The sequence below is a fragment of the Pyrus communis genome, chromosome 2 (assembly GCF_041283825.1).
Source record: "Pyrus communis isolate YQ-2024b chromosome 2, ASM4128382v1, whole genome shotgun sequence".
NCBI lineage: Eukaryota > Viridiplantae > Streptophyta > Magnoliopsida > Rosales > Rosaceae > Pyrus > Pyrus communis.
Window position 1 is genome coordinate 22,160,135 of NC_142566.1, and position 12,051 is coordinate 22,172,185.

The 12,051-nt window shown below is 38.5% G+C and overlaps 1 protein-coding gene and 1 long non-coding RNA gene across 2 annotated transcripts; one reads left to right on the plus strand and one right to left on the minus strand.

Moving 5' to 3' along the window:
• The first annotated feature begins 1,500 nt into the window (after window positions 1–1,500).
• Window positions 1,501–8,109, plus strand: LOC137747785 (alpha-mannosidase-like). The gene is made up of 28 exons (XM_088677651.1): window positions 1,501–1,829; window positions 2,111–2,194; window positions 2,281–2,369; window positions 2,466–2,640; window positions 2,756–2,875; window positions 2,989–3,072; window positions 3,177–3,248; window positions 3,386–3,499; window positions 3,581–3,681; window positions 3,769–3,862; window positions 3,977–4,144; window positions 4,271–4,360; window positions 4,457–4,522; window positions 4,609–4,665; window positions 4,746–4,971; window positions 5,105–5,241; window positions 5,372–5,437; window positions 5,538–5,600; window positions 5,758–5,829; window positions 6,059–6,106; window positions 6,274–6,393; window positions 6,539–6,604; window positions 6,730–6,842; window positions 6,942–7,029; window positions 7,119–7,229; window positions 7,310–7,405; window positions 7,493–7,540; window positions 7,641–8,109. The coding sequence occupies exons 1-28, from the start codon at window positions 1,605–1,607 to the stop codon at window positions 7,986–7,988; spliced, it is 3,141 nt and encodes a 1,046-aa protein (XP_088533777.1). The 5' UTR covers window positions 1,501–1,604; the 3' UTR covers window positions 7,989–8,109.
• Window positions 8,110–8,542: 433 nt separating this feature from the next.
• On the minus strand, window positions 8,543–9,145 carry LOC137747784 (uncharacterized). The gene is made up of 3 exons (XR_015952227.1): window positions 9,019–9,145; window positions 8,830–8,940; window positions 8,543–8,727 (listed from the first exon to the last, which is right to left on the minus strand). It is a non-coding gene; the product is annotated as an uncharacterized LOC137747784 (long non-coding RNA).
• Window positions 9,146–12,051: the final 2,906 nt, after the last annotated feature.

Genomic DNA, 12,051 nt, shown 5'->3' on the forward strand with positions numbered 1-12,051 from the left:
ATCATTACATTCAGTTTGAAAAGAAGAAAACTTACTGCAAAAGTTTCATATCAACCGCCTTTGTCAACCAAAGATGCCCCCGCGGCTCATTTTCTAACTTTGGGTTCGAGAGTTGAACTGTTCTCCATATATGAAGAAAAAGGAGACAACGAGCCTATGAAATCGGTATCCCGATATGCAAGTTAAAAGTGAACAAACACAATGAATGACCCGATGAAACATTACGTGTAGACAAATGTCTCGCTTGGCACTGAGACTTGGATTGGAATAGATAAACCATTATATCGGATAAGTGGGATTGGGAGAGAGGATGGGGCATGTATAAATGCGATTAATGTGTGTAAGCACGATCGCATATTCAAATCTACAATTTACAATTGTGTTTACGAGCATTGCATGTTCGTATTATATCATGTTGTATGTGATTTTGTCAAGTTTAAACTTAGGGTATATTATCCACACATTCTTTTTTACTTCTCACACATTCCTTGTTAATTTTTGTTATTTGATATTCTTCAATTTATTTGATCTGACGGCCGAAAATAAAGAGGGGTGTGTGGAAAGTTAAAAGTGGTGTGTAGATAGCACACCCCTTAAATTTTGATCAGACACGTAGTTTACCGTTAAGAAATATCATTTAAACGTACAAATTTAACACACTTGTGGACAAGCCATATTTAATATTAGAGCTGTAGGAAATCTTTAAGAGAAGGGATCCTCATTTTTTTATTTATTTATTTATAAAATGGGGATTAGTTGTGGGGTCCACACTACATCGAACTTTAACGATCCGAACCGTCTATTTTTCAAGTTGCACCTCATAGATCATCCTTGCAAAATACTAGCCAAATCGGAAATATTTAAGACATCTAATTGGGTTCAAAGAAATTAACAAATACTTTGTTATATAATAAACAATGAAATTTTATTTTGATAATTAAATGGGCAAATGGTTTTGGATTGAATTGAATTTTTGCAAGAATAATCTATGAATCGAGAATTATAAAATAGATAGTTCGAATCGTTGAAATTTAATATGGAGTGAGTTTCACAACGAATCCTCAATTTTTGAAAAAAAATGAAGATCCCTTTACATAAAGGCCTGTATTGTAGAGCGTGAATGTGTCCGTTTCAATTTGTGTGTGACCTAAGGACAATCTGTAGCCGTCAAATTCACCCCCAAAGGGCCAAAACCAAACACAAATCCACATCTAACGGCCAAAAAAGTGGCGGTAAATTAACAAGCCGTTTACAATTCACTCCCCATCGTTTGAAGAATTTAATAACGGCTCCTCTGTCACAGATGCCGCCATTAAATTTGATATCTCAAAAGGCCACAAGCTTTGCCAAGCTCGCAAAAATGGAGCCCCATCCCCCCTACACGCCCTCGTACAGACTGCCCACCTTCACTATCCAGTCCCTCTCACCCTCTATATATTTAGGCCGGCCATTTTATTCCAACGGAGAAACCGAGGCCTCTTTTGTCCTGTCCTACCTGAAATTCCCAATCACAAGGTTAACAACCGTGGCAACAGGTCACAGACTCGCGGAGTCTGTTTTTGATATAACTCGGCAGAGCGAAAACCTTTTTTCGGGCTTCGAAAATGGGGAAGGCGGAAACTTTGGAGTTGGGTTTTCAGCTTGTGGTTGTTTTGGTTGTGGGTTGTTTGTGTAGGGAGGCTGTTGGCGGCGGTTTTGTGAAGTATGAGACGGGGAGTGGCGTGGTGGAGGGAAAACTGAATGTTCATTTGGTGGCGCATTCTCACGATGATGTCGGGTGGTTGAAGACGGTTGATCAGTACTATGTTGGATCAAATAACACCATTCAGGTCATACAATAATGGACACTCAAATTTGTATACAATATAGGAGTTCGTTTGATACGGTTTATGTAGAAGCACCTATGTTGATAAGCGTTTTTGCTAGAAATGCTTTTCAGGGTCTCTCTGTTGATAAGCGTTTTTGCAAAAAATCCAAGTGCTTTCACTGAAAAGTGGTTTTATGATGCAAAAACACCTTATAAGGTTTTTGCCAAAAGTGCTTTTGATTGTCTTAATATGCTAGTTACTTTAATCATTAACTAGTTAATGAATTTGCTCATTTTGATTAGGGTGCTTGTGTTGAGAATACGTTGGATTCTGTTGTTGAATCGTTGGTTCGTGATCCAAACAGGAAGTTTGTGTTTGCTGAGATGGTAAGAGTAATTAAGCACCCCAACATGATCAAGTTTTTCAATTTTTAATTCTTTCTGTTTTCTGATTTGTTTAGCATGAATATTAGGCATTCTTCCAAAGATGGTGGTTAACACAAAGTCCGGGAATTCAAGCTCTCGTGCGAAAACTAGTAGATGCCGGGCAGTTAGAGTTTGTGTATGCTTCTATCGACTTGAATCATTGATTTGCGTAAAGAAATGTGTTTGGTTTGCTTCTTTTAATCTGTTACAAGAATTTCTATTGTATATATAGAAATGGTGGTTGGTGTATGCATGATGAAGCAACAACCCATTACATAGACATGATTGATCAAACGACGCTAGGTCACCGTGCAATAAAGGCGCAGTTCAACAAGACGCCTCGTGCTGGATGGCAGATTGATCCCTTTGGACACTCTGCCGTGCAAGCTTACTTACTCACAGCTGAGGTCAGTTTGTTATGCTTCATTATTTTTCTATGTTGGTTTTGTCATGTGCTTGAATCTGAACTTTATTTTGTATCGTATAATTTTGGTGGAGTTGATTCTCACAATGTTATTGCAGCTCGGGTTTGATTCTGTGCATTTTGCAAGGATTGATTATCAGGACAGAGCGAAGCGCAAGGAGGATAAGTCTCTCGAAGTTATATGGCGTGGATCCAAAACTTTCGGTTCTTCATCTCAGGTTTAGAACTACAACTCCTGCACTGTTACTATTTTAATTACAAAACTTTTAACTTTCACTTAAATTAAAAATGTAATTTAATGCTTACTATACAACTACCGGGCCTTCTGCAGATTTTTGCCAATGCTTTTCCGGTTAACTATAATCCACCTCCCGGTTTCCATTTCGAAGTTTTTGACGACGTCGTCCCTGTCCAGGTTCTAGTTTCAACAAAGAGTAACTTTTCCCATCAAGTATTTGATGTTCTTTCAGGGTGGATGTAATGAGGTGTCAACTAATCTGTTGAATGATAAAACTGCAGGATAATCCTCTTCTGTTCGACTACAATGTTGAACAGCGTGTAAGCGATTTCATCAGCGCTTCAGTTACCCAAGTAATTACCTTATCCCTTGAGTACATAATGAAGTTTATGTGTTCTTAAGTGCTCCTTTAATTTTCTTATTTTCTTTTATCTCATGGTGAAAGCTGAAGCATGTATATGAGAAATGATTGAATGATCTTGGTGTGCAGGCAAATGTGACAAGGACGAATCACGTTATGTGGACAATGGGTGATGATTTCCAGTACCAATATGCAGAATCATGGTTCAAACAAATGGACAAGTTAATTCACTATGTTAATAAGGTAGAGTTTAATTACAAACCTCATACTATTGTGTGGATTTCAAGTTCAAAGTTGCATCATTGAGCTTATTTTTGTTTTCAGGACGGTCGAGTTAATGCCTTGTATTCTACACCATCTATCTATACCGATGCTAAAAATGCAGCAAACCAGTCATGGCCACTGAAAACTGAGGATTATTTTCCGTGAGTATTATTCTCTCATTTTCCCTCTTTTATCTGCAGAACAGGACTTACTGACTTAATCTATTGCATACCGATGATTGCCAACAGGTATGCAGATGCGGTAGATGCTTATTGGACTGGATTTTTCACTAGTCGCCCAGGTTTGAAGGGATATATCCGCTTGCTAAGCGGATATTATTTGGTATGAAATTAAATTAGTCCTTATGGTAATCATCTATAGCATCTGATGCGTTCCGTCAGTTTTAAGTGCAATCCAAGTGGTACTTTGGTGTGAACTTCTATTTTTGCAAAATAGGCGGCACGAGAACTAGAGTTTCTGGCTGGACGGAGAGCAAATGGTTCCAATACTGATGGCCTGGCAGATGCTTTAGGAACCGCACAGCACCATGATGCAGTCACTGGCACTGCCAAACAACATACTACAAATGACTACGCAAAGCGCCTTTTCATCGGAGCTTCTGAGGTCTCCAGCTAGTATCTCCACACATTTTGATCCTTTGATTTTTAGCATTTGTCTCGGACACTGTTATTCATCGTCTGTGCTAAAATCTGCCTAAGATATCTTATGTAGCATAATGACATTTTATAGGCAGAAGCTGTTGTCAGTTCCGCTCTTTTGTGTCTAACTACAAATAAAACAGGAGATCAATGTACAAACTCAACACCGACTTTTGGCCAGGTGATACTTCAGTTCATTGTCATCTGTTGCGTTTGGATCATTAATGCTAATATTCTGGATATACTTATAATTTGCTAATGTTGCATTGTTAAACAGTGTCAATCACTCAATATCAGTTACTGCCCTCCAACAGAGGAAGATATTCCACAAGGGAAGAGCTTGGTATTTTATCTCCTTTTCTTCTAATTTACTTGTGGATAATTCGTGGATGAAATTTTTTGTTTATCGTTTGTTCTCTTCAATTTCAGGTCGTTGTGGCGTATAATCCTCTTGGATGGAATCGGACTGAGATTGTTCGGATTCCTGTGAGCATATGTTATTCGCATCTAGTTTATGCTGTCATACAGTCATAGTGTAGGTTTGCTCACTTTTTCTGTTCAACCAGGTTAATGATGCAACTCTTTCTGTTCAAGATTCTTCGGGAAATATTCTTGAGGTACAATATGTAAGTTTGGACAATGTAACAGCGAATTTAAGAAACTTCTACGTAAAAGCCTACTTGGGACAGCCACCAGACCAAGTTCCAAAGTACTGGCTAATCTTTCAAGTCTCCGTGCCGCCACTTGGTTGGAACACATACTTCGTTTCAAGAAGTACTACCAAACGTAGATGTACGCATCTTTCCTCTTTCCTTCAGGACCTTGGGAATTCCCAGTTGTTATTCCTTGTGAAGCTCATGTGCTCAAAGTATACTAGAATAAATTATGTGCTATCTGCATTTCTTTGTGCCCCTTACTTCTGTAGTGAAGAGCGGAAATGGATTTCTTTCTGAGATGGACAGTCCACGGAATGGGACAATTGAAATCGGACCTGGAGATCTGAAAATGTCGTTTTCTTTAGCTTCGGGACAACTCAATCGGATGTATAATTCTAAAACAGAAGTAAGTTGTTTCACATGTGCAAGTGACATAGTTTAGATTTACAGCCCTCAAAACGAAGAGCCGATTTACTTTATTTATTTAGACTGGTGGAAGTTTAAAGCAATTTTAATTAACAATCATGTATCACCAGGTTGATGTACCGATACAGCAGAGCTACCTCTGGTATGGTTCAAGCAGAGGCGATGCCGATTCCCAGGTGTCGAAAATTTCTGCTAGGACTTTGATTTACTTTAGCACGTAATTTCAGTCGATGAAGTGCCTGCTGAACTAATATGCAGTTTATGTTATCTATCCAGCAAGCTTCTGGTGCATACGTATTCCGGCCTAATGGTGCCCCTCCAACTGTTGTGTCAAGATCAGTAAGCCTTATTTTGCGTATTGTCATGCACTTTCCACGCTATGAATTACATAGAATTTCAGTTTATAAAATTAGGATTGAGATATAATATTTGGTTCTTCACTATAAATTCTGAAAGTTTTTTTTTTATTTTTTTTTTATTTTTTTTAATTCTACAGGTTCCTTTGAAGGTCTTTCGTGGACCGATAGTTGATGAGATTCACCAACAGTTCAGTCCATGGATCTATCAGGTTATTGGCACTTTGTCAAATTGCTTTCTCTGGTTGAAACGTCTTTTGTATCGGAAATGCTTAAATAGCTCACTGAATTTGTTTGTATGAGGTTCTACGTCCATTAGCGAGCTATACACATCATTTTGGACCCCAATAAAACGTAATACAGAAGTGAAATTGAAGTTGACGTTGTCTTATGTTGTTACCAACTGCATTTTGCTAAACGAAAGATTTCATTTGCTATTAGGTCACTAGACTCTACAGAGACAAGGAGCATGCCGAAGTTGAATATACGGTGAGTCACGGACCTTCCATTTATTTGGACAATGGAAGCATAATTGCCTTTACTTTGAATGTCCACCGTATTCATCCGGGCCGATGAATCCTCTCTTTACACAAAGCAGTAAAGTCTTATCTTGCTAGACTGAAATCATGTAGTTCTGACATATTTTTGTTTTGAAGATCGGTCCTATTCCCACAGACGACAGTGTGGGAAAGGAGGTCATCACAAGAATGACAGCAAACATGGAAACAAACAAGGAGTTCTACACCGATTCTAACGGAAGGGATTTCATTAAACGGGTAACTCCACATACGAATTTCTCATACAAATTAGTATTCTACATGGAAAATTTTAAAGGATGAAGTTTGCTGGTTTATCATTGATTTGTCTTGTGAATTCTTAAATTTGGAAAAGTTAAGTAACACTTAAGTCATGGTTTTGCAGGTACGAGATTATAGACCAGACTGGCCCCTTGTGGTTAATCAACCTGTGGCAGGAAACTATTATCCAGTAATTTCTTCAATTTTCTTACGTGATATACGCACATACACCACAACTAGCTAATCTCATTGTATACATGGTGTGATCAGTTAATAGTAATTTTGTTAACAGTAGTTATCTTCTTGTTTTCTCAGCTAAATCTTGGAATGTTTACTTCGGATAACAAATCTGAGTTCTCAGTCTTGGTTGATCGTGCCCTTGGAGGATCAAGCATTGAAGATGGACAAGTAGAGCTGATGCTTCACAGGTGTGATTGCGACAGACTAATTTTCGGCATCTAGGTCAAATAATTGCTTTATTGTGGATATGGATATGTTGACCTAATTCTCTGTGCTTGAAACACAAGGCGTCTACTTGAGGACGATCCGAGTGGACTGGGTGAAGCACTTGATGAAATAGTGTGCATCGAAGAAAATATATGCGAAGGACTAACGGTATCATGTTATACAACAATAGTAGTTTCTATTTCTATGCACTTAAGAGTAAAAACGCTTATTTCTTGTACGTTTTATATTTTTCGTAGGTTCGAGGGAACTATTATATGAGCGTAAACCAGGCAGGGTCCGGTGCCCCCTGGCGCCGCACAACTGGCCAGGAAGTTTACTCTCCGCTTCTTCTAGCATTCGCCCATGAGGTATGACTTCACCATAATTACAGAAGACTTAGTAAAGCTTCATTGCTGTTGATCTTATAATATACGATTTTAATTTTCAGAAAATGGAGGATTGGACTGCATCACATTTGACAAAATCATCTATCATGGATTCTAATTACAGCTTGCCTCTCAATGTTGCTTTAATTACTCTTCAGGTAACTGTAAACCACTGAACAACGAGACGAGTGGTCGTTAATTTTCACTCTCTCTCTGGCTCTCTTTCTAAAATTCTAGTTTTGCAGGAACTGGATGACGGTACTGTGCTCCTTCGGTTAGCTCATCTATATGAGGTAAAAAGATACGCAAAAGAACGCGCTAGCAACATAATTGATTTGATAATGCAGTTAATTTAGTTTGTTTTCGCTTCTTTTACGCTGTTGATTCTACCAGGCAGACGAAGATCCTCAATATTCAACACTGGCCAAAGTTGAACTGAAGAAGATGCTTACAGGAAAAGCGGTACATTTTATTGTACATTGTTTTGCCCGACATACGTTTTACAGTACAATTGACGATTGCCATAATGTGCATGTTGGTGATTGTACTTTTCAGATAAAGGAGTTGAAGGAAATGAGCTTGTCTGCAAATCAAGAGAAGTCGGAGATGAAGAAGATGACATGGAAAGTCGAGGGTGACGGTGGAGATGTACCTACACCGGTCAGAGGGGGGCCCGTCGATGGCTCAACTCTTGTTGTTGAGCTTGGACCCATGGAGATACGCACCTTCGTGTTGAGATAACTTGCAGCGCAAGCAATAGGTATGGCATGAAAATTATGTCAGAACTATATAAATGATATATAATTCGATTGGACTGAGGTAGCTCAGGTTGGGTGAGAGAGAGAAGCCTCATGTTTATCTATAGAGGAATGTTGAACACACCACCAATCAAGTTACTAAATCACCGACATGGCATGCTATTAGTGAATTATTTTTTGTATATGTGTCAGACTGTGATTGACAGGTACGAAGGACTATAGCTACTTAACTCTAAGGAGCGAAACAGTGCCCGATTAGATGCGTTGACTTCAGTTTCTATTTCAGATAAAACAATGTATCATAGACTGAAACAACGCTATACTTACCATTTTTCCTGTAAACATCTTCTTCAGTTCAACTTTGGCCAATGTCGAAAACTCAGGAACTTAGGCTGCCAAAACACGCAACAAACATGGAGGAAGTGAGTGACACATTAGTACCCAGTTCATTCCGGAACAAACACAGAGGGGGAGTGTAAAAATTATCTTCTTACCTCATATAGATGCGCTAGACGAAGCAGTACACTTTCGTCTTGCAATTCCTGTAAAACAAGGGTGAGTGAAAAAGTGAGAGTAACAGACGCTCTATATATTCGTTCAACAGTAAATTCACATTTTAAAGTCACCTGAAGAGTAATTAGAGCAACATTGAGAGGCAAATTTTAATTTCGATCCATGGAAGATGTTTTTGTCACATGAGATGCAGTCCAGTCCTCCAATTTCTAAACAATACCAAATATATTACAAAATCAAGAGCTAGTTATGAAATCCAAATCGACATCCTTCAATCCCAACAGACGCTTAATGTAGCAGTCGAGTCATACTTCATGAGTAAAAGCCAGAACAAGTGGAGAGTAAACTTCTTGTCCAGTTGTTCCATGCCAGCGAGCTCCATCCCCTACTCGGTTTATGCTCACATAATAATTTCCTCGCATCTGAAATGAAAAATATGAACCAAGATAAAGATAACGTGATCAGGCGCATAATGAATCTGTTTTGGTGTAAGATTGTACCGTTAGTCCATCGCATTTAATTTTGTTGATGCAGACAATTTCGTCAAGGGCTTCATTCACTCCTTTAGAGTCGTCATACATCAGATGCCTTGCGTTTGAACAACGAAAATCAGGTTAACATGTGGACACATCAAGATTATGATAGCTTTACTTCTCCATCTTCAATGCTGGATCCTCCAGTGGCGCGATCAACCAAGATGGAGAATTCAGATTTGTTATCCGATGTAAACATCCCAAGATTTAGCTGAAAAACAACATGATACCGGAGTCAATAAGAACCTTAAACAGTTCAAACCATTTTTCATGTGAACTAGTGCTGAGAAAATTACTGGATAGTAGTTTCCTGCTACAGGTTCATTAACCAAAAGGGACCAGTCTGATCTATAGTCTCGAACCTATGAAACTATGACTCGAGTCAGCATTTATATAACTCTTATGAATTAAAAACACTCGAGACAAATTTTCGTCTCTTCATCAAGAAATACCCGTTTTATGAAAATCCCTCCCGTTTGAATCAGTGTAAAACACTTGTTTGTGGTCATATTCTTTGTCATTCGCATGATGACGTCTTTTCCCACAAGACCTTCTACTGGAATTGGACCGATTTTAAAAATAAAAGTATATCAGAACGACAAACACGGTTGATTTCAGAATAAAGCGTAATGTCTGTTTTTCATGAGAGTAAAATTGTAAGTATATATCGCTCACAGTGTATTCAAATTCAGCGTACTCTTTATCTTTGTATAGTCTGGTGACCTGATAGATCCATGAGATGAACTTTTGGTGAATCTCATCTAACAGAGGTCCGCGGACAACCTTCAATTGTACCTTTAGAATGGCCAACGATGTATATCAAGCTAAAACGTACAAAGATAAACACATGTAACGAATATAATGAGGCTTCGCAAATACATAGTCACATGGAAAGATGGCATACTGATTTTGACACAGCACTTGGAAGGGAGTTGCAAGGCCGGAATACGTATGCACCAGATTCTGCTCAATAGATCATACAACTTTATGTTAGTACAAAAGACACAAAGTATTCCAACGACTGGCTTGAGTTCTGCAATTAGGTAAATCGCAACCCTAGCACAGAGATTTGACACTCGGGAACAGTAAACCACCTCCCCTTGCATTATACCAGAAGTAGCTCTGCTGAATTGGTACATCAACCTAGTGATATATGATACATATACAAATTACTCTTTCTTGCATGTAAAGAAAACTATGGAAGTAAGTAAAAATGATTGTGCAAGGTTAATGTTTGAGAAATGTTAGACAACTTACTCGTGTTTTCATATTATACATCTTCAGATCTCCAGGTCCGATTTCAACGGTCTCATTCTGCGGACTTTCCATCACAGCGGAGGAAATTCCTGGAGGAAAATCTTGAAGAACAAGATTCGCGTCGTTAACCTGGTTGAAATTGTCACTCTCAAGTTATATTGAAAAGAAAGGCAAGTTTGTTATCAGATAAGAAGGGAAACTTGCTAACTTCAGCAAAACTCACCGGTATCCTGACAATCTCAGTTCGATTCCATCCAAGCGAATTATATGCCACCACAACCTGAAGTTTACAATTAAAAGAGAATGATAGAAAGAAATCGCACCGGAAACTAGTCCATAAGATCAGAAAATAGAAGAATTACCAATCCTCTACTTATATTTTCTTCTCGATCAATCTCTCTCGATCTCTTTTCACAGTCTGCAACCATGGTTCTCGAGGTAAGAGTCCCGAAACCCTAATTTCCTCTTCACGCCCTCGATTAATTATTCCGCACTGCAAGTTCAAATACCCCCAAATTCATCGTCTTTCTTGGGAATTAGGGCTTAAATTTAAGGAAATTTTGTTTGTTTAATTGGTCGGTTTGCATTGCTGGACAGGCGACAATGATCTGCATTGATAATTCGGAGTGGATGCGGAACGAGCAATTACACTCCGTCGAGGTTTCAAGCTCAGGCCGATGCTGTCAATCTGATCTGCGGAGATTTCTAACTTCTGATTCTTTATTGTTATATGTTCCTGTTATTCTTTGTTTGGTTGCTGGGTAGTTTGAGATAGGATAGGAAAACTTGGAATGCCTCAGCTGGTTGAGCTCAGCGTAACTTTTGCTGAAATCACCCAGTTCATCTCCGTTGCCAACTTGTGCTGAAAGATGCTTCTACTTGGCAGCAAATCTCACCAACCTTTAGTGATCGTCTCTCAACTCAGATTATGACCTTTAAGCTTGTAGATTGAAATTTGGATCAATGTTTGTTCGCCTGGTCAGAAAGCTCCGTTTCTACACCAGTACATTGATCTTTATCACATTCGCTTCATACGGCTTCAGATAAACTGATGGCGTTCGAGCAAAAGACGTGCAACATTGATATGTATCTCTGCATTGAATTAATATTTACATTGTTCCCAACGACGATGTTTTTACTTGGTGTTCTTTGTTGTCAATGGTGATTACTTCGGTATCTACTAAGTAACATCCTTCTCGCTTTGTTCATGATGGTGATAAATAATTGTGTGATGCCATAAACTCGTGTTCAACTTCCCAATAAGTCTAGCAGGTAAAACATCTGTCTCCAGTAATGTCGTTGTTCGACAACTAGCAACAAGAAATATGCTACATAAACCGCTGTTGGATTGTAGGTCTCATATGCATCAACGATTGGTATAAGCAGTCCTCCCGATAATAAATCTACACGACAAACACATTCAAACAAAACACAATTTTTTAATACCGTCTCTGTTCGGCAGTATGTATGTATTGGTGATTTGGTCTTCGTCTTGATTGTTGGGATATCAAAATCGTATGGTAACGAGGATTAATAGTCACATAAATATTCGGATGCTGTCTATTTTGGCACACATGTATGCTATTATATGTCACGTTGGATTCAAGCATCGCTCCAAATTTCTAAGGGATTAAAAAATTGAAACATTGGTAATGGTATTAAACAAGCATGTTATTATATTTTTAATTGATATTCCCTCCTGTTAATTATCTGTCACATTTGATGTTTTTTGGGTTAACAATT